Source organism: Xyrauchen texanus, chromosome 28 (genome assembly GCF_025860055.1).
Source record: "Xyrauchen texanus isolate HMW12.3.18 chromosome 28, RBS_HiC_50CHRs, whole genome shotgun sequence".
Lineage (NCBI taxonomy): Eukaryota > Metazoa > Chordata > Actinopteri > Cypriniformes > Catostomidae > Xyrauchen > Xyrauchen texanus.
Genome location: NC_068303.1, coordinates 26,086,570 through 26,111,599, shown reverse-complemented (window position 1 = coordinate 26,111,599; position 25,030 = coordinate 26,086,570). Strand labels below are relative to the sequence as shown.

Sequence of the window (25,030 nt, the reverse complement as noted above, 5' to 3'; positions counted from 1 at the left end):
GTTTTTTTGTTATCTGGATGCAACTACACACGTAATTAATTGTGATGTTTCGCTAGTCAACCATAGAAAGCGCTGTGTTGCTGGTTCTTGCATTTTTCAGTTTATTCTGCCATTACAATGTAAAGAACACAACTGACACTGCAGACTTGCCAGCTTGTCGCCCAATTTAAAGGGATAGTTCACCCAAAAATGAAAATGTTCTTTCTTATTCTGAACACAAATTAAGCTCAGATCTGTAGGTCCATACAATGCAAGGGAATATAGGGTCGCAGTCCTTTTCTAAATATCGCTGCCCCCTTCGGCATATCGCACCGCCGTTTTGTGCTGAAAAGGACAGCGACCCCCCCCTCCAATTAATATTACATGAATTATTAAATTGGAATGCACTTGGAAACTGGTGTCTCTCTCCAGGTCTGTTTTCTAATCACTAGAAAATCTATGAATATTTGTAATGAGGAGGAGGGCAAGGCCAGGCCGGGACTATGCACAACCGGCCTCCAATCGGACTAATCAGCCGAGGATAGGGATAACTGCAGCGGTTAAGGCAGTTCGGGAGAGAGAGAGCCACACGCAGCTGCTGCATCTGGCTGCATTTATCCCTCTCCAGCTGATTAGCACGATTGGGGGCCGGGCGTGCATGGTCACTCGTGCATTTCTACATTCTGGGTCACTCTGCTCTGGTTCACTGTTCATATATCATTATGTTTGTAATTTACACCGAATAGTACCACAATTCAGGAAGCTAACCCTGTTATGGACTAAGGCTTTATAACCCTGAGTTAAAAGCACTGCGAACCTCCTGTCAAAATTACACATGTGAAACACTAATTAACCTGGGATTAAAGACTAACCCAGGGTTAAAGGCAAGTTACAAATTCTAATGTAAAGCAGGTAAATCCACTCAGATGAAATAACCCATTGAGTAGTTCAAATAAGAACAGATGCAATGAGTGAAGATGTTTTAGGTGCTACATTTTTTAATAAATTCATACTTCAGTCACGTTCTGTACAGATTACAGAATACTTCTTACATCCCTGTTGAATGATATAATGAGCAGTTATACAGCAAGGCACAATGTTAGATTACTGAAAACTCTGAGAAGAATACAATGAATAAAAAGACATGAATTTAATGCAGTGTTCACAACATTGCATCCTCAATTAGCCAGAAAACTGACTTTGTCAAATATCCAAATTTTCCAGGTTTCAGTCCTAAATATTAGGGGTCTAACGGTTCAAATTTCTCATGGTTCGGTTTGTATCACGGTTTCAGTATGGTTTGGTATTTATGTTCAGGGGAATAAAATAAAAAATATGAATGCCAAATCCAAAGTAAAAAATATACTAATTGGTAACAGACACTTCAAGAGATTTGCCCTCACTACAAATCACCATGGTTTTACTACAGTAACCATAGTTTAAACATTGTATTTGTAGTAAAATCATAGTAACCACAAAACTAACATGGTTACAATACTATAGTAAAAGCAAGGTTACTACATGGAAACTACAGTATTAATGTTGTAAAACAATAGTTAATTGTATCAAAACTATGATTTCTGCCAAGAACAACATGGTGACAACAGTCCTTGCTATTACAGTCATGGTTACTACAATATTACTATAGTAAAACCATAGGTTAATTTTCATTAGGGTCCTTAACAAAATAACAAAAAATAAATCGGAAATCCTACATCATCATCAATGCAGTAAGGGCAACATAACTTTGGCTATAAACACCTCGAATGCTTTAGTTCTTGTTTCATGTTTGTCCAGACTAGCAGTGAGTGCCTGTTTAAAGACAGTTGTTTGCGTGCAGTTTCGGGCTGACCTGCAGCTCTGCACACCGCACGATATATATCCTCAGGTGATGTCAGTGTAAATAATCAAATATCGATGTATTACCAGTAGGGCTGTTGATTTAACGCGTTAATTCAGTGCGATTAATTTTACAAAAAAAATAACGCGTTGAAAAAATTAACGCAATTAATCACACTTCCCCCAGACCATAATAAGTAAGAGTCCTGAGAAATGCAAGCTTGTAGTACCACCCGTTTAGTCCAGAGGGCAGACAGTGAAATTTCAGTTGTATGAGCAACACACAGTTTATACAGTGAAGAAAACACTTCAGTAGGCAGAACATCACAAACATGCGTTACGTTCTTGCGTTCAAAACACTCGGAGCACAAATGCGAACTAAGGAATCTCAAGATGTGTTTAAAGATTGAGTATTAAACTATATTTAACTTGACACAGTGACCTAAACATTTTATGTTTATGACACAACGCACCCGAGACGCTACACAATCATGTCTGACGCAGGGTGTGGCTGGACTTCCAAAATTTGGAAGTTACCCATAAATATTTAATATATTTAAACAGAAATTTCCTTCAAACTTATTTATAAGTATTACCTCACTAATTATTTTCTTGTAGAGAGATTTAATTGTGATGTCGATATATTCTGAACATTTTCTGGTCTTCAGGCGGAAACATTTTTTCATTTATTTTGAAGTTGTCCCTAATCGACTTGTTTTTGGTCTGATTTCTGCAAGATTGTTAGAGATCATATTATTCCCAGCTTCAACTTTGTTTTGAAAATGTTTTATTCGTTTTTTTTTAGCTATGACATGTCTCTTCATAAGGAATATTATTTGATTAATGTTCTGCTTTTGTTGATAAATTTTAGTATTCATAAATGTAAGTATGGTGGTTATAAACCATTAGTTTTAATTTTTAATTCAGAGGTTCAGCAACACCTAAGGACAATTTCCAATTTGAGTAACAAGAAAGCTGTAAAGTGTATTCAAATATGTAAACAATTTGATATTTTTATTAAACTGTTTATTCCTTTTTGTTGTTGTTTGTTTTAATATACCACTTGTGAAATGGACTGCTGTGAACCGTATGTCAATGATTGAATTATGATCAATAATATGGTAATAAACAATACATTGTATTCTAAAGCCGCTTTTTGTATTGTCTTATCAATGATTAATTAATGTAATGCATTTTAATTATCTGAATATTTTATATTGATATTAAATATTTAAAGATAACCATGTATAATTATATATTGATATAAATATGTATAATCATTATATATTGAATTATTGTTATATGAGGGGCTTTCTCAGCAAATATTTGTATATGCGATTAATTAATGGGGACACCATGTAATTAATTTGATTAAAATATTCAATCGATTAAAAGCCCTAATTACCAGTATATGGCACTCGCGTCAAACAATGTTGGCAAACATTGCCTGTGTTGTAAAAGTTTTTTGACCATCGCTGTTGTGATTGACTGCATAAAGAAAAAGTTCTCAAGACAGGAGACTGAAATGACACAGTGGCTTCTGTCTTGCAGCTTGTTTTCTCAGCTTGACATTTTAACAACTAACGCAGGCAGAACTGTGATGTCATCAAACAATTTAACATACTAACAGTTAATAGGACAGCTTCTCTCTGTAGAAAGTTGACCCACGTGAAACACAGGCAGTCCATCTACAGAGCCATACAGGCACATTAGCGGAGGTTACAACAGCACATATCTATTTGCCGCTTTATTTTCTTCACCAAACTGTATGATCCAGATGGGTTATTAAACTAGATATGAACCACAGAGCAAATTCTTACCAAACCATGGTTGGCAAACCGTACGGTTAGTTTCTATAACCGAGAACCGTTAGACCCCTACAAAATATATAATGCTACATTTTCTGCCTTAAGAAACCCACATGATAGTAGCTGGGTAATAGAAAACCAATCTTGGCTGAAAAAATATAACTATGTGAAAACTATGCTTATAATGTTAAAGGAAGAACAAGTTTAACACAAACGTTGACCAGTTAACATAAGGGTGTAAAATTGTAAAGGTCAAGTTTTGATTAGCAATTCAGTAAGGGAGGAAATATACTGCACTTCACTTCCATCAGGTTTCAAGACACATACTGTATTACCATTTTAAAAGGCATCCAGAAACTGCAGAAACTCCACACTGCAGGTAGAATTTGCCCCTTCACACTAATAAGGAGAAGCATTCTCTTTTCAAAGCATAAAGTTAACAATTAAATTAGATACTTCCAAACTGGTCTCAGATCAGCGTGAAAGAGCCAAGTAGGTATGGCTGCAACCCAGAGATCTCCATATGGGGGTGGAAACCCACAAAATAGGGCAGCGCAACTCTAAAAGGGGGTGTCACTTCCACACATTATTAGGGTTAGAGAAAGGGTTAGATTAGGGGATCTGTATACCTTTGCTGGCGGTTTGGAGCTCTCGCCCCTTTTTGGAGCTTGGCCTGCAGCTCTATCCTTCTCGAAAGAGCAACATCTACCAGCCCCAAAGTCCCCAATATTGGTACCAGATACTACCAATAAACATTACCTAGAGAAATACAACTGCTGTTCAAAGCAAAGGACAACCCTTTTTTACATCACGGATCATAAAAAACAATTATCAAACTTCAAAGTTGTGGTCCTATGGCACAACAAAGGAGAATAAGGATGACAGCCAGGAAATGTTATCCATACAGTATCCAATCTCCAGCATTGTCAGATTCGATGAACAGCAATATGGACCAATGGCCCATGTGATTATATCAAGTGGTGATTTGGTAAGGACACATTGAGTGCCTGACCTAGTGTTATGACATCAAGAGCACACGCCGTCCTGGTCCATACTGGTTCCTAATGCTTCTATGTCATTGCTGATGTCTGAAATCATGCGGTCCCATTCGTCGCCCTCAGAGGTCACCGTTCCTTCATCCGAACCACCCGCAGCTCTGTTACCATTAGTGGTGGAGTCTGATGCAGAGCTTGCCGTGCGTTTGTAACGCCCAAAGCTGTCTGTTATGATGCCGCGACCGTCTTTCACGCCGATGGTTTCCAAAAAGTTTTCAAAGTGCTGGCTGTCCTTTTCAGGAATGAAAGGCCGCAGTCCTAGAATGGAGAAATCACAAGTGAATTTCACAGATGATGAGATTATCCACTCTTGAACCAACATAAGCCCAAATGTTTGACTTTAAAGGGGTCAAATCATGACTAAAGAAATAAAAGAGCTCAATGTAGGTTACTATGTGAACATGCTATATTTTTCAGAAGAAGGAAAAAAAAAAAAAAAAAAAACCTTTCTCCTCAATGCAAAAAGACCATTACTGAAATACAATATTTTGGGATTTTTTATGGCAGCCCCTCGATGACCACACACATTTAGACGTTAATGATGTCTATTTGGTGATTAATATTGGACCCAGTAGCAAACTCACAATCTGTAGGTTGTTACCTATTTCACAAGTGAAAAAGATGTTTACATAAAAATCCCAGTGATCCCAGTGAAAAAATAAACATTTAATTCTGATGGTCAGAAAGATCATGCAAAATGGATGTGCAAAATGGTCATGACCTAAATACATTTATTAAAGGGATTGTTCACCCCAAAATAAAAATACTCTCATCATTTACTCACCCTCATTACATCCTAGATGTGTATGACTTTCTTCTGCTGAACAGATTTTTAGAAAACAAATTTCATCTCTGTAGGTCCAAACAATGCAAATGATTGGTGACCAGAACATTGAAGCTCCAAAAAGCACAAAGCATACAAGTAATCCATCAACCAGTGGTTAAATCCATATCTTCAGAAGTGATATAATAGGTGTGGTTGAGAAACAGACCAATATTTAAGTCTTTTTTTTTTTTTTTTTACTATAAATTCTCCTCGCCACCCAGTAGGTGGCGAAATGCACAAACAATGTGAATCGGCAAAAACAAAAGAAGAATGTGAAGGAGAACGTGTAGATTTATAGAAAAAAGGACAAATATCGATCAGTTTCTCACCCACACCTATCATTTCACTTCTGAAGATGTGGATTTAACCACTGGAGTCTTATGGATTACACTTATGTGTCCTTTGTGTGCTTTTTGGACCTTCAAATTTCAGGCCACCATTCACATGCATTGTAAAGACCAACAGAGCTAAAACATTTTTCTAAAAATCTTTGTGTTCAGAAGACAGCTGGGATGACATGAGGGTAAGTAAATTAGATAATTTTCATTTTTACTCAATTTCTTTAATTATGAATTATTTTGGCACAAAAAACACCTTTATGATTTTATGTTAATAACTCAAAGATAATAAAAGGTGCCAAAATATGAGTTTGTATTATTATGCCGAGTATAAAGTAGGGATAGGCATGAGTACTCCAGTATTCTGACGTGGCAGCAATGATCGATGGTGATCATGCATGATGTGACTTCTCACTTCATTTGAAATTCAGTGACAATTACCTGACAACTAAACACAAACATGTCAAAGAGGGAGCTTATTTTTAATTTTGAGATTGATTACATTGTGATTTTGAGGGGTACATTGATTGTCAGAGACGTCTCATAGCAACCAAACTGATATACGACGCTGCAATGCTATCGTTACGATAATCAAAAGAGTGTAATTAACATTGTTTTGAACACCCGTCTCTGCAAAACATTTGCTAAACAGGTTTTATTATATTTTAAAGGTGGATTAAATGATTCCTGTGGCCTGCACCATGAAGCTGGTTTCAGTGGCTAGCCAGGTAAGTTTTAGTTTAGTTTGCCTCAACCCCATGTTTTCGGTACCATGAAAGTTGGTCGGCTTTTAGCGGTTTTCATTCCCATAGCAACTTACAATACACAGCTAACCTGCTCCATAGCAGGTTTCATTCTGGATTACAGATCACTAATAGAGTAAAATGATATCTCCGATGCAATCAAGTCACTCCCCCTATCTCTTAAAGCACACTTTACAAATAAAATCTAAGAAATCCGCAAAATCGGCTCTTCATGATATATTATTTATTTGAGAATCTAAATGTAGATATTCAGCCAATAGTTTTGTATTTAGTTTAAAATTTAATTGCTTTTCATTTACCCTCTTTAGCCATAGCAAAAAATATCTTTGAAAATATAAACATAATATATTAAGCTATCTATAAAACAGCCAGAAAGATGGATTAATATGACACCTGCATAACATAATCGTTTTTAAAATATTAAAAGCTCAAGATTGCTATGGAAAGGGGTGAATGCCACCTAAAGCCTTTTTTTCATGGACTCGAGATGAACATACTGTATTTTACTTGAAGTTATAATTATATTAGCAATATAAGCAGTACACAAAATACATCTTTTATTAAAAAAAGAACAAATATGTCTTATTGCATACTAATGTTTTGCATAAAGTATTCCAAGAGCGTTTTTGTTACTTTTGTTTGTTTGTCACTCTTTCCAGATCAGTTTCACCAGGGATGAACTGCTGAGCAGAGCAGAGCATACCTGGTAATTTTTTGCCGATGTTTGATTATTCAGATGTTTAATTAGACATCTTAGTTGGAGGCGCAGCGGTGCTCTACAAGCAATCCAAAAGACGCATGTGAGGGAAGCGAGCCGGTGTGTTTGTGAAGCTTCGTCATCGTGGCTTTAGGACTCCGCTGCAGAGTATTCATCTGGAGGAATTTTGCTCCAGATGAATACTGACCAGCACAACAAAACTGACAAACTTCTTCTCACTCAAACAAATAAGGACTTTCCCAACTCCGCTGCTCTGTGTTACAAGGAAACCTGGCCGAGTGAAGCCGTCCCGGACAATGCGCTCCATCTGCCGAGCTTTCAGATGTATAGAGCGGATCGTGGAGTTATAGGGGAAAACGAGAGGCGGTTTTAGTTTAACATCAACGAAAGTTGGTGTAAAGATGTAACAGCATTGAAGATGTGCTGTCCTAATTTAGAAATGCTCTTCATCAACTGTAAGCCTTTCAACTCGCTGTGGGAGTTTTTCTCGTTCATTCTGGTGAGTGTTTATATCCTGCCACAAGTGTGCATGAACACAGCGTTGCAACAGCTGACTGATCATATCACAGACATGGAGCAAAAACACCCAGACTCTCTTATTATTCTGGGAGATTTTAATAAAGCTAACCTCACCCATGAACTACCAAAATACAAACAACAAATCACATGCCCCACCAGAGACAAAAATATATTGGACCACTGCTACACCACTATAAAGGATGCATTTCGCTCTTTCCCATGTGCAGCTTTAGGTCTCTCCAATCACGGTCTAGTTCATCTTCTCCCAACCTACACGCAGAAACTAAAATCTGCTAAGCCTGTAGTAAGGACTGTAAAGAGCTGAACCAATGAAGCATAGCTGGATGTACAAGCCTGCTTTAATTGCACTGATTGGAGTGTTTCTGATGCTGCAGCCACAGACCTGGACGAGCTCACAGATACTGTGACATCATATATCAGTTTCTGTGAGGATATGTGCATTCCAAATAGGACATCCTTTTATCATTCAATAACAATAAAGTGTGGTTTACAGGAAAACTCAGACATCTTCGTCATGTCAAAAAGGATGCTTACAGAAGTGGGGATAAAATATTGTGCAACCAGTCCAAGAACACATTGACTAAGGAAATAAAAGTGGCTAAAAGAAGCTACTCTTGGGGAAGAAATAAATAAATAAAATATATAGATATATATTTTTTTCAGCCAACGTTCCTGCATCTATGTGGAAAGGCCTAAAAAGCATTAAAATGTATATGCCACAACTGACGCTCTCATGTCGGTGGTCATGAAGTCATTTGAGAGACTGGTTTTGGTCTAACTGAAGGACATCACTGGACCCCCTTCAGTTTGTTACAGAGCAAACAGGTCTGTGGATGGTGCTGTCAATATGGGACTGCATTATATGCTGCAACACCTTGACAGACCTGGGACTTATGCAAGGATCCTATTTGTAGACTTCAGTTCAGCCTTCAATACCATCATGCCTGATCTTATCTCAACCAAACTGACCCAGCTCTCCATGCTCACCTCAATCTGTTAATGGATCTCCAGCTTTCTGACAGATAGGCAGCAGCTATGGAGACTGGGGAAACTCGCTATTAGCACTGGTGCTCCTCAGGGATGCATTCTCTCTCCACTGCTCTTCTCTCTGTACATGAATGACTACACTGCAAAAGACCCCTCTGTCAAGCTCCTGAAGTGTGCAGATGACACAATGGACACCTGCCTCATTCGTGACTGTGAAGAGTCTGCATACAGCCTACAACCTTGAGCTGAACACGCTCAAAACAGTGGAGATGGTAGTGGAGTAAAGGAGAAATAATATATATATATATATGTTTTTCCATAATTTTACAGTTATCCCTTGTATTGTGTAAATCATGTGTTTTACGTCTTAATGATTTCATGCTGAAATTTTGAGCAAGTGTAAATGCATTTTTATATATATTTATATATAAAAAGAATGTCTTGCAGTTTAAATTAATTTAAATTCTTATTTTCAAACTCATCAGCTTTCAGCAGAGGCAAATCCCATCTCTCACAAGAAGTGAATCGCATTTTCACATTTATGCACGTGCAATAGTGTTGTGTGGATTGGTCCGATCAACTTTGTTTATTTTCCCATTTACAGAGACAGGGCTGTGTACAAACACCAGATTTTTTTTCGGGTCATGAAGAGATATTCGCAGAATTTTACAAAAATTGTACTGGATTAAAATGACTCACTCCACCTTTAAATGCAAGAAATTTGACTCGTTAATGGATATTATTTAATAAAAGTTAATGTTTGTCACTGACTGTAAACTTCCTACCTTGGGCGCCGACATGTTTTCGTGATTTACACACACCTGCCGAGTACTCGAGTAGACAAAATGACCAAAATGCCTATCCCTAGTATAAAGTTGGTCAACATAGAGCTTCTGTATACATCACATGAAAACCAACATTAACAAATGAACATGTAACTAACCAAGTAGGAGGAACTTCCTGCTATCTCCATAAAGCTGTCGCAGGTTGATACAGAACTCATGGATGGAGGCCCCGTTTCTGTACTCATGTAACAGTGTTGCAAACTGCTGAATCTCCTGAGAGGACAGTTTCGTCCTCAGCTAATACAGAGAATGTAAGGAAAACAATGAAGTGAAAAACTCAAATTGAAAACAATAATGGGATCATGGACTAAAACTGCACTTTTTAAAAAATATCTTGACATTTGCAATTTGAAATTACACACACATAGATGAGCAAATAAAATAAGATGTATAACTTTGTTCAGTTCTACACAACACACACTCACTGTGGTCATATAGTCCTGCAGCAGTTCAGTAGCTGTTGTGCTCAGTTCACTCTCACTGGCAGTTTGTGGTGAGGCTGGGGTGGAGGAAGGAGATGGGCAAGAGGAGTGCCCTGCCTCTAGAGAACTCTGGAATGAACTATGATTGAACAAAAACACAATAATTGCTCAATTCAACATATAATGTGCTAACTACGCTGTAGAGGAAAGTTGAAACGAGACTTACAATGTGCTTGCCTCTGCCTCAAACACCTCCTTGACATCTACTTTGCTTGAGTCCTCTTTATGTGAAACAAACATAGGAAAGCATTGTGAAATAACCAATCTGATGGAGTCAAAGATTTAATAAAATATTTCCATTTGCAAGGTCAGTACAAAATTAATAAGACTAAGCTTCATGAAGCATAAATATGTTTCCAATAAACCATAGTATATTTCACACTGATGTGAAACCGAATGTGGTCTGTGGCTTTGGGCAAGTACAAATTTATTGGGAAATACTCAAATGTTTCAAAGGAGGAGCATAGTGTGCTTCACTACCCACCACTATAGATAGAGAGATGTCTGGTTGGCGTTGTGGCTCCATCAAAGATCGCCCTGTCCAGGAAGTCAATAGTTGACTCTGTGTAGACAATCTGGAAGACTTGACTGAGGAGTAGACAGAGTTCTTCTGCTGCAGCCTGCAAAGCCAGAAGCCATTTCAATAATCAGACCACTGCAACATTAGATGTAAAAATGTATGATTTTTTATTTAGATCATACAGAATCATAAAAGACACTGATGATGAGTTAGAGACTAGCCAACGGTGAAAACAGGATACAATTTTTAAATCTTAAAAGATTGTTAAAAATAAAATAAAATAACTAAAAGCTGTCAGAATTAACACAACGCATGCGATTAAAAAGTTTAATGCGATACATTTTCTTAAATCGCGATTAACGCATTTACCGTTAATACAGCGTAAACCAGCATAAACGCTTGTTGAAAGAGCGGAACCTTTGTCATGTGTACGCCCAGAGTAATTAAACTGACGCACAAACACACACAACAGTGACTCAGTGTCAGTGATAAAATGGAGAAATTACCTCTTCGAGCTATTTGATGTACAAAACAAGCCCAGATGAGATCTTTGCAAGACGCATTTTAATTACCACAGAAGCACGGCAAGTCTTCACTATCACCAATACTCAGAATGAGATGTTTTTGTCAGCAAATGCTTTTCCTGTGGAGTTCAAAGTGCCCCTTGGAGGACACCCTGATGTGAATCATGAACGCGGCTTCACGATTGCTGTAACAAAGGGGATAGCCACAGTCTGCCGGATGAATAATATTGTGGAGAATGAGAGTTTAAGAGATGTTGCCCATTGCAATGAATATGCAACCTATTTTGGGATGAATTCTTTCAATTAGTCAAACTCCCACTCAGACATTGTGAAACGTTTAAATGTTACTTAAATTTGTGATCGTTATGTTTGGAAAATGCCAATAAAGCATTATATTGTTTTGATTTCTTTCCGAAGAAGGATGTTTATAAGTACAGTTGAAGTCAGACATTTACATACAATTTGTATTTAGCTTTAAATACATTTAAACTCGGTTTTTCACAATTCCTGACATTTAATCGTAGAAAACATTCCACGTCTTAGGTCAGTTAGGATCACTTTATTTTAAGAATGTGAAATGAGAATTATAGCTGAGAGAATGATTTATTTCAGCTGTTATTTCTTTCATCACATTCCCAGTGGGTTTACATACACTTAGTATTTGGTATCATTGCCTTTAAATTGTTTAAATGGGTCAAATGTTTTGAGTAGCTTTTTGGGTAGCTTTCCACAAGTTTCTCACATAAAGTTATTGGAATTTTGGCCCATTCCTCCAGACAGAACAGGTGTAACAGAGTCAGGTTTGTAGGCCTTCTTACTCGCGCACACTTTTTCAGTTCTGCCAACACATTTTCTATCGGATTGAGGTCAGGGCTGTGTGATGGTCACTCCAATACCTTGACTTTGCTGTCATTAAGTCATTTTGCCACAACTTTTGAGATATGCTTGGGGTCATTGTCCATTTGGAGACTCATTTGCAACAGAGCTTTAACATCCTGGCAGATGTCGCTTCAATATATTCACATAACTTTCCTTCCTCATGATGCAATCCATTTTGTAAAGTGCACCAGTCCCTCCTGAAACAAAGCACCCCCACAAAATGATGCTGCCACCCCCATGCTTCACAGTTGGTATGGTGATCTTCGGCTTGCAAGCCTCACCCTCTTTCCTCCAAACATAACGATGGTCATTATGGCCAAACAATTAAATTTTTGTTTCATAGAACCAGAGAACATTTCTCCAAAAAGTAAGATCTTTGTCCCCATGTGCACTTGCAAACTGTAGTGTGAATTTTTTATGGTTGTTTTGGAGCAGTGGCATCTTCCTTGCCAAGCAGCCTTTCAGGTTATGTCGATATAAGACTTGTTTTACTGTGGATATAGATACTTGTCAACCCGTTTCCTCCAGCATCTTCACAAGATCCTTTGCTGTTGTTCTGGGATTGATTTGCCCTGTTCGCACCAAACTTCATTCATCTCCAGGAGACAGAATGCATCTCCTTCCTGAGCGGTATGATGGCTGCATGGTCCCATGATGTTTATACTTGCGTACTATTGTTTGTACACATGAACGTGGTACCTTCAGTAATTTGGAAATTGCTACCAAGGATGAACCAGAATTATGGAGGTACACAATTTTTCTTGGCAGTCTTGATTGATTTAATCAGATTTTCCCATGATGTCAAGCAAAGAGGCACTGAGTTTGAAGGTAGGCCTTAAAATACATCCACAGCTACACCTCCAGTTCAGTACACCTCCTATCAGAAGCTAATTTGCCAATTGTCTATAGGCTTGACATACATTTTCCAGTTGCTTTAAGGCACAGTTAACTTGTGTATGTAAAATTCTGACACACTGGAATTGTTATATAGTCAATTAAATGTGAAACAATCTGTCTGTAAACAATTGTTGGAAAAATGATTCATGTCATGCACAAAGTAGATAACCGACTAGCCAAAACTATGGTTTGCTAATATAAAGTGTGGTTAAAAAATGAGTTTTAATGACTTCAAGTGTATGTAAACTTCTGACTTCAACCATTATATATATATATTAGCAAATTTCAGCACTTTTACAATCTCTCATTAACTACGCAAAATGATGCGTTTAATCACGATTAAAACTTTTAATCGACTGACAGCACAAATATTAATATAATATGCACTTTGAGTCTAATAAAGAAAATGACTGCATTGCATACTTTTAAATAACTTTTGAAAAAGACAGCTTTCAAATACCTTGTTATCGACAGCCAGCACGAGTAGGCAGCAGACCTCCACAAGCACAGCCCCACTTTCTGATAGGGAGCTCAAAGTGGGAGACTTTGACATCTCTGTACTGTGACATGGAGAACCCCCAGGCTCCTGAGCTACAGATATAATCTCAAATTTCAAGGTAAGGAAACAATGGCCTATTTTTTAAGTTATTATCCTGAAAATCAAACCATTACAATATTATACAATGCTTGTTCATTGACCAGATGACTTGTATACCTGTTTTTAGCACCACTAGGTGAAGTGAGTCATCTCTGATATAGGACACAGCCGCGATATCATGGATGGGCACGCGAAGAATGATGTCCTCTCCATCACGCCACACAAGCTTCACATTATATGCAGACAGACTGACAACAGCATCCTGCTCTGTTGTCAGCTGCCCTGCTAATTGATGAGACTTCTACAAATGATTTGAAAGAAGATATTACATCTCACAGTTGCAAGCTGCACATTCGTAAAATACAAAGGCAAGCCATTTAAAGTCTCATTAAGACCATTACCAAGATGAAAATAAGAAAAGAAACATAACCAACAAGGCAATTCATATTGAATAAAAACAGTAGCTGTAAACAATGAGCTTACCCTGGCATTGTCAATAAGTTGCAGAACTTCAGTGCGACTGGAGGGATTCAGATATCCAGGAACTGAGGTTAGCTGTCCCAGATACTCCAATAATGAGAAGAATGTTTTATTTATAAAGAGTCTTACTAGAGACAAAGGTCGCTTTAAAGAGCATGATAAACAAATATGGAAATGGCATGAAGGGAAATTAATTAGAGAAAACAAGACAATCACAATTATGGAAGCGGAGGAGTGCCAATTAAAAAAGAAGAAATAATTTATCAATCTATAAATTTGAAAATAAAAAAACGTGAATAAACCAATTTATAAATGTACAAATAAATAGACAAATGTAAATGTGTTTATTTAATTCACGTTTAATTTTTATAAAAATTATATTTAACAAATAAATTGTCCCCCCGCGACCCTGTACACAGGATAAGCGGTTGACGATGGATGGATGGATGGATGGAAATAAATTGTCCATTAATAAATAGCACATTTAATTAATGTTTAAAATGCAATTAAATGCAACAATAAAATAGCTAAATTGTAATTTTTAAATGCACCTTTTAATTTACGTTTTAAAAATGCATTCACCAGTTGCTTCTATTCATCTATTTGCCAATGGCTTTGTTTCTTTTCACTTTGGCTTTTCTTTATCCATTTGACGATCGAGTTTAAAAACGACATTGGACAGCTGAAATGTGGGAGCAACCAATTAACTTTCGACTCAGTTTAAAGACACGCACCCTCTAACAAGTCCCACTTGATGGAGATGTAAGACGGTCTGTCATTGGACGGCTATTAATAGAGGTTTCTGGTCTATGAAGCCTGCACAAAAGAAACGCAAGCGAGGCCTATCTGAAGTTAATGGTCACTTGTCGTTTCAGCTGCAGACCATCTTACATTTCCTTCGAGTGGGATGTGGTAGAGTGGGTGTTTAAACTGATCGAATGTTCATTGGTTGGTCGCATGTGTCAACTGTAACAGCATTTTTAAATTTGATTGTCAAATGGATAAGAAAAGTCAAAGTAAAAAAAAAAAAAAGCCAAGGCAAATAGATGAAGCAACCGGCAAAAGAATGAAGAAAAGTGCCAAATGCGTTTTTAAAACGCAAATTAAAAGGTGCATTTAAAAATGACTTATTAATGTGCTGTTTTATTGTTACTTTTATTTGCATTTTAAACATGAATTACACTATTAATGCAATTTTATTGTTAAATACAATTAAAATGTTAAACATGAAATAAACACATTAAATGTGTCTATTTGTCCATTTATAAATTAATTTATTTATCCACATTTTTATTTTCAAATTAATAGATTGATCATTTATATCTTAATTCTTTTTTAATAGGCACACTGTGGCTTTCATACAAAATAAGGGAACAAAACTTAGAGGGTAACATAAACATGAAACAAATGTAGTGTGGCAAGACAACAGGAAAACACAATCAGAATTATTCAACAAAATCAAAAGCAGTTTGGAGAAGGATCATTAACATGATACGTAAGAACAGCACAGAGAGAATAAATTAAATACATTTAATAACTTGTAATCATTTATTTTGAAGAAAGAGAGGAAAGGGACTAAGGCTGGGTTTTGCAATACGTAATGGTAGCCAAATATTTTGATGACAGTCTTTGGTATTTCAGAATAACCAGAGCAACATTTGAGATGGTATGTGGTGATATTAATAATTTTCTCTGGTCAAATTATTTGTTCATATGACTTGAGGCAAAGTCATATTACTTTTTAGATGCACATCTATATTCCTATTGAAATTCTACAGGAATATATTAGCTACATACAGGACCGTTTTGGAGCATATTGGAGGGGCCCCAAGCAAAATCCTACTTGGAGGCCCGATGCCCTGGATCCAGGGCCACACATGAATTGCAATTACATTCTCCCTTCCCTCTCAGGCTACAAGGGGGCAATCTCATTAACCCTTTAAGCTCTGAAGGTGTTTTTAAAGATTACCGGCTTATAACACTACAAAAAATTAAAAAATAAAAAACTGTTTGGTATCATTTTAAAGAAATCTTTAAAATAAATTATGTAGATTATGATAGATTACGATACTTTCATCCTAAAAACTGCTGATTTGATGATATATCTCAGAGTGTAAATAAAGTAGCTCCGAAAAACTGCTTTTGTTTTGTTTCTGATCAAAAGCATTATAAAAACAATTTTTCCTAGAGTCCAAAAACATCTCCAAGTTTCTAAAAGCCTCTCCAAACAAATTAAAAATAATAATTGTACATAAGAACTAATTACACATGCAAATACAACAATGACTAAAGGTTTGCTCTCGCTCCAAAGCATGCAGGCATGAGTAACAAGATCTCATTCAGTTCCATTCTGTGTAAATTGAGTCATCGAGTCTGTGTCATGTAATTGTCGCCATCTTCTGGTGGTCATATGTAATTACAGTAAACAATCCTCTCTATCCATATTTGGATGACTTCCACTTCTGGTTGCAGCGATCTGAATCCTAATACAATTGGTTTAGGGTTCCATGATGCTAGACATTGTATAACATCATCTGATACAGGAAAGCTAACTTGTTTTTAACCAGATAACACATTATGTGCTGTATGTGTTTTATCCAATGATCTATGCATCAGATTAATTTGTGTGGGCTAGTTTGAAAGATCACCTCTTTCAAGTAATGGTATGTGAAATTGTTTGTTCTGTCCATTTTACACAAACTTAAGTGAAAATGCAGCTTATAAGCAACACCTGTTTACATGTAACAAGTATGTCAAAGTCAAGACATTTTTATTTGTATAACGCTTTTCACAACACATCGTTTCAAACAGCTTTAAGGTGCGTACACACTGCCAGCGACATCGCGCGCGACAGCGACTCAATACCATTCATTTTCAATGCGAGCACAGCGACTTCCGGCGACACGAGCTGTCGCGACCGTTGGCGGTAGATGTGGGCGTGTCCAGCGACGCGACAAATTTGAGAAAAGTTCAACTTTGGAGCGACTAACGGAAGCGACAGCCAATAGGAGACACGACGGGAGAGCTCACGTGATCCTTCTCTCTCTCTCTCTCAGCTCCTGCAGTAACGGAAAGATGGATGAAAGGCTAATTCTTGCTGTTAGAAATTTTCCAGTGCTCTATGATATGTCTCTTCCCATGTACAAGGACATTTTTAAGAAAAATACCGCGTAGAAAGGTGTATCTGAGATCGCGGGGATTTTATGGACCCAGACAGACCGGCATTTGCATTTTCGCTGCAGATAAACAGCCGCTATGGCAAACAGCACGCCTTGTTTCTCATTCATCTTTGATATAAAGCATTTTATGTACTGATTCCATTTATATTTAGTCTTTTCCCTCCAAAATGTTTGTTTTTAGTGGCAAGAAAAGAGATTCGCTGTCAACAGCAATGGAATGACATCCGTGAATGTCATTTATAAACGTTACTAGGCAACCAGTAGTGGGAACACCCACTAGCGACTTCACCGCCAGCCACTGGCGACCTGCAGCGACAAAGTCGCTGGCAGTGTGTACGCACCTTTACAGAAGATCATGCATTAACAGAAAATGAAAACTGTAATATATAAAATCTTAGTCATCATTGTGTAATTTGATTAAATATGATTGTAAATTGTTTTTATAAATCATTTTTGTATTTAAAACCCCAGCAAGCAAATGTGGCAAGGAACACAAAACTCCATACTAAGATAATACTTGCTATTGCTATATTTTTGTCTGTGAGTAAAACAAATAGGCTGGTTGTATTCTAATCTTTGACACAATGACACTAGGGATGTCGCCATAACCCGATTTCACAATTAACCACGATTAAAATTGTCACGGTTATTAAACTGTAAGAATTTGAAAGCTATGGTTAAAAACGGAAAAAATTATCCATGTCCATTTTAAAAAATTGTACTGAAAATGTGTCTTTCAGTGTGGGTTATAAAATTGGGTTCAGCTTATAACATTGGTAACAATTGTTTTTGCATAATGCTGCATCTCCAGCATTAGGTGTCACCGCAACAAAAACAAGATTACGGAGTGCACCTTTCAACTGAATAATGTAAAATATGAGGACAGAATACAAAACCAGGACCTAGAAAGTGAGCAATACCTTAACTTCCTTTTCAATGTAGTCATTGAGGAGAATGTCAGGGTCGATGCGGTGGTCCGGGAGAGAGAGGGTGAAGGTGTGTAGGGCCCGGCGCTCTGTGGACTTCTCCAGGGCCTTCTTATCTCTCCCCTTCTCTCCTTTCAGAAACACCCGCTTGAACGGAGACACAATACCTGGCTGCAGAGAGACAGAAAGAGGATATCACAGGATGACAATAACACAAAGAGCTTTTTTTAGGGAAACTATAATTTGTGTATGGTCAGTTCATTTGCAGCTGATCTTGCTGATGTGATGTATACAATACACATTTAATACATACTGAAATTCCACTGATGACATCTTTGCATTCAGTGACTTGGCTGACGAGGCAACTGTTACCACAACAATCTCAAACCTCCAAATATATCAGCCATTAGACTGACACAACAAGTTCTGTAACATGCAGTTTCTTTTGCATTACAGCACTCAGCGTAAACGCAAAAAGATCTATGGCTATCTAACGTGCTTCCCTTTTCCCTTAAATGCACCCCTAGCTTAAAACCAAGAAGCTAATCAACTATGCTGGCTTGAGAGTTTTAATGACACAACATACCTTTGCTAAGGCTAATGAAATCACAATTCATGGAAAAAAAAGACTGCCATTCACTCTGTGGTAAACCCTACCACTAGTGTTGGGAACCATTCTTTAAAAAAAGACCAGAATCGTATGATCTTCGTGACTTTCGGTTCAGTTAATGGTTCTCTAGCAATTTTCTGCCGATGCAGCTGAAACACAATCATCAAATACTCGGACCGTGTTAGCAGCAGCGCTGCCCTCTACGGACTCTACAGCATAAAAACACAGTTCTACCAGTATATTTAATTCCCAATCGCTCAAGTCTCGAGCTAGCTCTTTTTATAGTCCGTTCCCAAAAGTATAATTCTAATGAGCTGGTTCTTTTGAATCTACAGCACAAAACATACAGTGCTTCAAGTAAACAAGTAATCTTATAATGATGTGCACGTTATGAATGTCGAGCTCGAAATTATATAAGAACTGTTGAAATGTCACAAGCCTGAAGTACAACAATAGGCTACAAATCACAGTCTAAACGGTCTCTGGAACGGTTACTGTTTATTTAAAGATGACCTGCTGTGTCTCTATTAAATCAAGCAGTGCAGTTACTGACTGGTTGTTCATATGACAATGTATAATTAAACATACAGGAGTTTTGTTTTAATAAGTGGAATTTTTTCACTTTTTCAAAAAAATAATTTTACATTTACATTTATGCATTTGGCAGACGCTTTTATCCAAAGCAACTTACAGAGCACTTATTACAGGGACAATCCACCCGGAACAACCTGGAGTTAAGTGACTTGCTCAAGGACACAATGGTGGTGGCTGTGGGGATCGAACCAGCGACCTTCTGATTAACAGTTATGTGCTTTAGCCCACTACGCCACCACCACACCACGAATAATGAAATATGCCATCATATTTCTTGTTGGTTTAGATTTCTTTATTGAAAATATTGTACGGATCTATTATTGGACTGTATTTATGTCTCTAAAAAATCTGCAAACATACCATTAACAAGAACTGTATTAAATGCATTTTATTATTTCTGATTTGTTATATCTGCTCTGTAGAAATCTGAAATGATCTCATTATTTGGTAACAGACAACAGAGGGTAGTAAAGAATTGTATTTCTAATTCTTTTTAAGTACTAAAAGAATTACTGGATTTGTTAAGAGGAATCTGAACCGGAATCGTAAAATTTCTTATGATTCCCAACCGTACCTACCACTAATGTCAGCTTGCAATTTAACAGAAAAGTCTGTGTTTTTCTTCCTCTCTGAAGTTTTTCAAAGCAGTTAAGGCTTAAATCTGAAATCAGTCCAAATGTTAAAGCAACCACGTTGTCTTAAAAAAAACAAGTATCCTGTTTCGCTCCAGAGAAGAAACAAGTTTTCTAGTAGCCCTACCTCTGCCTCCATGACTGGTCACCACGACAACACAATGAAACTTGGCGACATACGACAGCTGTCCTCTACGAAGGGCTCCTCAACTACTGCTGATGCATGCTGCTCTCCAAACAGGTTGCGTGTGCCTTGAGACAATTGAGGTGGGTGCCAACTCCCTCCAAACAGTGAGAGAAACCACACACCACGACAAACACGCGTCTCAACACACAAATTATCACGTTCTGCCACAAACTACAGTTCTTGCAATCAGGAAGAACAGCAACCACCATTTCCTGTGACGAAAAAAAGGGTGTGAAACTGCAGTCCTGCTTTAGGTTAATTGCTGACAATGGCATTATCTTTAAATTACTGCATATTGGAAAGATAGACTTCAGGTCTATACATTATTAAAATGAATGCAACTATGCTAGGTAGATAATAAGTAACAATAATAAGGATCTAACAAAAACAAAATATGTCATTCTAAATCTTGATACAAATCTTAAAATACATCCACAAGTACACCTTCAATTGACTCCAATTAGCCTATCAGAAGCCAAGTTATGCTTGACATCATTTACTGGAATTTTCCAAGCTGCTTAAAGGCACAGTTAACATACTAAGTGTATGTAAACTTCTGATCCACTGGAATTGTGATATCAATCTCCCTAAACAATTGTAGGAAAAATTACTCGTTTCATGCACAAAGTAGATGTCCTAAATGACTTGCCAAAACTATAGTTTGCAAATCTGTGGAGTGGCTAAAATTTTTTTTTAATGACTTCAACCTAAGTGTATGTACATTTCTGATTTCAACTGTAAATTATTGCCCTACAAAAGGCAAGACGCAGTAGCTATACTTCTCTCGAAATTTCTGCATAGTTGAGCCAAACCTGTCTGACACAGGACAGATCATAGTCTAAAGGCTTGAGTGTACTTCGTTTTTCTGAGTGCCATTTCATTTTGCACATGTTCCAGCGCTCAGACTTTCAAAGTATACTTTTTTGACCGTGAGTGCAAATGGACGCATTCAAAGCATTCACAGTTCATCTACTTTGTTACGGTCTTTAGCAGCAGTTCTCAACTGGTTTTGCTTCAGGACCCAGATTTTACATTGGGGTAAAAATGTACCTTGTTTTTTTTAATGTAGCCTGGGTAGAATTTTCTTTAATGTTGCATAGTTTTGTTAATGGTTTTCAAGTATAAGAGCATGCATCTAGTGATATTATTGTTGTTGTTGTTGATTTCAATGTTGTTGGCGAATTTCGTGAAAACCAGGCTTCGATCATCTTTTCAGATGAGAAACATATTTAGCGTATATAAAGCACTGAATGTGATATGAATATCATTCAATTGCTTTCAAAAAAATGAAAATGGTGGAAGAACTAGGGCTGGGCGATAAAAATATCCTAAAAAAACCTATTTATATCAACGATAAACCGAGGAATTTTCAATATTTAGCATATGTTCTACATCTAGAGACGATCGGGTAAGGTACATATAGCTAAAAACGCAAGCAGTTCGGCAAAGTTATACACACATCTAGCTAACTGAATCACAGTTGTCTCATAGCATTCATAGTGTGCATGCCCCAAATGGCTGTGAATGCGTGGTCAGTAACATGGAGTACACTTCGACATGCTCATGGTTGACTGTCCGCAGACGTGGAGCATTTGTGTCAATATGGAAAGATACCCAGGTCTTTAGCAGGTTAGCAGATACATAGCTCTGCTGTCATGGAAACCAGCAATGAGGCTCAGTAGCCACTAGCTAGCTATCCGGCTAATATGATATCTTTGTGTACCAAACAAGACAACACTGGTAATGCAAGACAGCTATTGACTGAACATAACAGCAACTCTGACATTAATACCATTGCTGTTTATTTATGTCCTATTTAGTGTACAGATTTTTCATGATACATAAAGCTGCCACAGGCAAGAAAGGGTTTCTTCTTGCGATATTTATTGGCAGTTGGCAATCCAGCTTATGGTGCATTACCACCACCTACTAAGCTGTAGTGTAGAGCATCACAAGAAAGTCTTTTATTGGAGTCAAACATCAGCTGAAGAAGACAAAATTTCATCAAAAAGGAGATCACACACAGTTCTTGAACTTCAAAATAAAAAGTAGCTTACCTTGGCGTTTAGTTATTTATTACATTAATACTTGGTCTAACAAACATGAGGAATGTCTTTCCTACCCCATTAATGGTAAGAAATGTATATTGTGATAAATGTCGATATCGAACGATAAAATATCTTTTTAAATATTTTTTGCCATATTGCCCAGCCCTAGAAAAAAACATGGCATTGTTTTTCCCTGATGTCCGCAACCCACCAGTTGAGAAACACTGCTCTTTAGTGCAGTCAATGGCAGATGCATGTGTAGACGACACGCACAGACGAGGACTGTCTGCGGGTCTAAAAAAAAAACTGGTCCTTGCAGACTGTGCTGATGACAACATTTGCCTCACGCATAATGTGCAAGAGCCATACCAGAATACGGAAAAACTAAATTTACTTTTGCTTTAATGGACCAGATTTTTTTTTTCATAACACAATTTTGACAAAATGTGTAATTATGCACATTATACATTATAAATGTGATTTTTGCACAGCAGTATAAACACATACAAAGTAGCCGAAAAGAACTAGGCTAATTTATATAATTCCCATGTATACAAAAATGCAATGATATATTCTGCCCCCTACAAGCTCACTCACATAATCAATTATTGAAAAGCCAAGGAAAGAAACACTAAAGGAACATGTGAGTCTGTGTGGTCTTCTGAAATCTGAGAAAACAAAGTGATCTGCACCTGAATTATACATGTAAAAACTAAATAGATAGCCTATTTGATCTTTAGCCATTTCAGGTTTGGCAGAAAGCAGCTTGCATCACAGTAAGAACTTGTGCTTTGCTGTTGTTTACATTAATAAAGCCACTATTTTTGTGTCTGTGCTTAACAAAACTGAGGAACATTTTACCTATACTACAATTAAAATGGCCAAATGTGTATTTGCAGTGAGTTTTAGAGGGGGGTTTCAATTAAAAACATAAGCTAACCAGGCAAACCCAGCAATACATTTTATATTTTTCATAACACCGACTTTGACAGTAAACGACTCAATGGCTCCATCCTGTGACCACTTGGGGAAACTTCTCGTCCTTTCATCTCAACAAATATGAAGGCTCATACCTTACCTAACAAATCTGCTTTAAAAACTAGACAACCAAACAAACATTCTACAACAGTTATGGGTGAGATATCTGACTGACAGTCCAACTATGAAAAACTGACTGTAACTCCAGATTATATATCAAATGATGTGCTTCATGTAGAGTTGACGAGAACTCTTTGAGGGGAAAGAAGTTATCAGGTTCTCAGTGGCAAACAAGTTACTGGCCCCTGAGCAGGCAGAGACAAGGGGCGTCACATCCTGTCTGGAGTCTGGACAGTCCGGCCCTTCATTCTCCAGTAAGGAAAATCTGGGTTGTGTTTAGAAGGGAAACTTAGACCTAGGAAAGTCTCGCGAGAGCCACGCTTACCAAAAGTTTAGATGTAGAGTAAAATAGAAGCAGGATTTCTGCACACAAAATAAATAAATTAAATAATTCCAGACTGAGGGTTCCCCTTTAGACACGACCGATATTCCGAGCACCGCATGTAAACACGCGATAGATTGGAAACTCACACATAAGAACTCCCAATTCTGCCATTGGTCACATCAGATGATTTTCATTTTCTGCAAGCTAAATAAAACCAACCACTAGATAAAATAGTAATTATCTAAGCAACAAAGCTGATCAATGCGTCTGGATTAAAAGACAAAAGACAGATATGTGATATACTGAGATTCTCGGATCAGTGTTTTTCTTTAGTTGAGTCACCTTTAGCACTTTTTCGGTAGTTTCCCTACTAAGCCAGTCTGACCACGAGAGAATGACTAGATACACATCTAAAGACAATCACTGATGTGATTAATACGATCTGAGAGTTTTAAATAGTCTGTGGACAGGCCAATACCCTTTTTTCAGCTGCGGATCAAGTACGTGTAAAATCTCATAATCTTACCTTTTTGACTTTCTTTACATCCTCTTCCATCTCTACGTAAAGAAGCTCTTCATTTTAGCCTCATGAAGTTCATAGGTGTGACGTCCACGGGTTCAGCGCCATCTGGCTCATTCGCGTCAACAGTTGCACTTCACAGACCTAAACTAAACAAACCGCCCCGGAGGAGAAAATACACCGATCCATATCAGATGTACGTGGATCGGACATAAACGATCAACCTCTTCTATTGCATGCAAATCGTGGATTTGTTCCAAAACTGAAAGAATCCGACCAAATACATTAAAATAAAACAAAAACATCAGCGAACTTTCAATACTGCCGCCATTTTGGGCGTAGAACGTCTACCCACAGTGCAGCGCGAAAGAGAGAGAACATGCACACTACATACTAAATATAGGGGAGAGCAGAGCTGGCTGCGATACTGTTTACTCCAGTGAATATTGCTCAGGGTAGGTTTATTCTTGAAAGTATGTTTCTGTATAGGCGCATACCTTGAATTCCTAGCTACAAAATAGCTATTAAACATTTCCAGCACTGTTACCCAGGAAAAAAGTTACTATTCATTGAACGCACATTGTAATGAACACAAATCGGATTATTCTTGTAAACAACAAATATTAAAATAAAAAATGTAAATGATAGATTTTAGATAGATTTAGCCCATTACATTTAAAGCACACGTGACCCAATACAATATTAAGCTTGCTTTGACCTGATAAGTGTGAATAAATACAAAGTTCAACTATTCAGTTCAAATAGGCCTACATTTAGTTTACACTTGCATGAATGCTAGTGTGCTTACTGAGATAGTCTATAGCTGTTGTGA

The 25,030-nt window shown here is 37.4% G+C and overlaps 1 protein-coding gene across 1 annotated transcript; it reads right to left on the bottom strand.

Annotated features, from left to right (window-relative positions):
* Positions 1 to 150: 150 nt before the first annotated feature.
* ccm2 (CCM2 scaffold protein) lies at positions 151 to 24,534 on the bottom strand. Its single transcript, XM_052096347.1, has 10 exons — positions 24,205 to 24,534; positions 18,179 to 18,355; positions 14,083 to 14,166; positions 13,717 to 13,900; positions 13,462 to 13,592; positions 10,666 to 10,801; positions 10,348 to 10,402; positions 10,125 to 10,260; positions 9,798 to 9,936; positions 151 to 4,939 (listed from the first exon to the last, which is right to left on the bottom strand). Exons 1-10 carry the CDS (start codon positions 24,232 to 24,234, stop codon positions 4,653 to 4,655), a joined length of 1,359 nt encoding a protein of 452 aa, XP_051952307.1. The 5' UTR covers positions 24,235 to 24,534; the 3' UTR covers positions 151 to 4,652.
* Positions 24,535 to 25,030: the final 496 nt, after the last annotated feature.

Coding starts and splice junctions, on each gene's coding strand:
- ccm2 (XM_052096347.1), bottom strand. CDS start 24,234: ATGGAAGAGGATGTAAAGAAAGTCAAAAAG. Junction 10,802..13,461: donor TGCTGGCTGTCGATAACAAG/GTATTTGAAAGC, acceptor CTGGCTTTGCAG/GCTGCAGCAGAAGAACTCTG. Junction 9,937..10,124: donor TGCAGGACTATATGACCACA/GTGAGTGTGTGT, acceptor TCTCTGTATTAG/CTGAGGACGAAACTGTCCTC.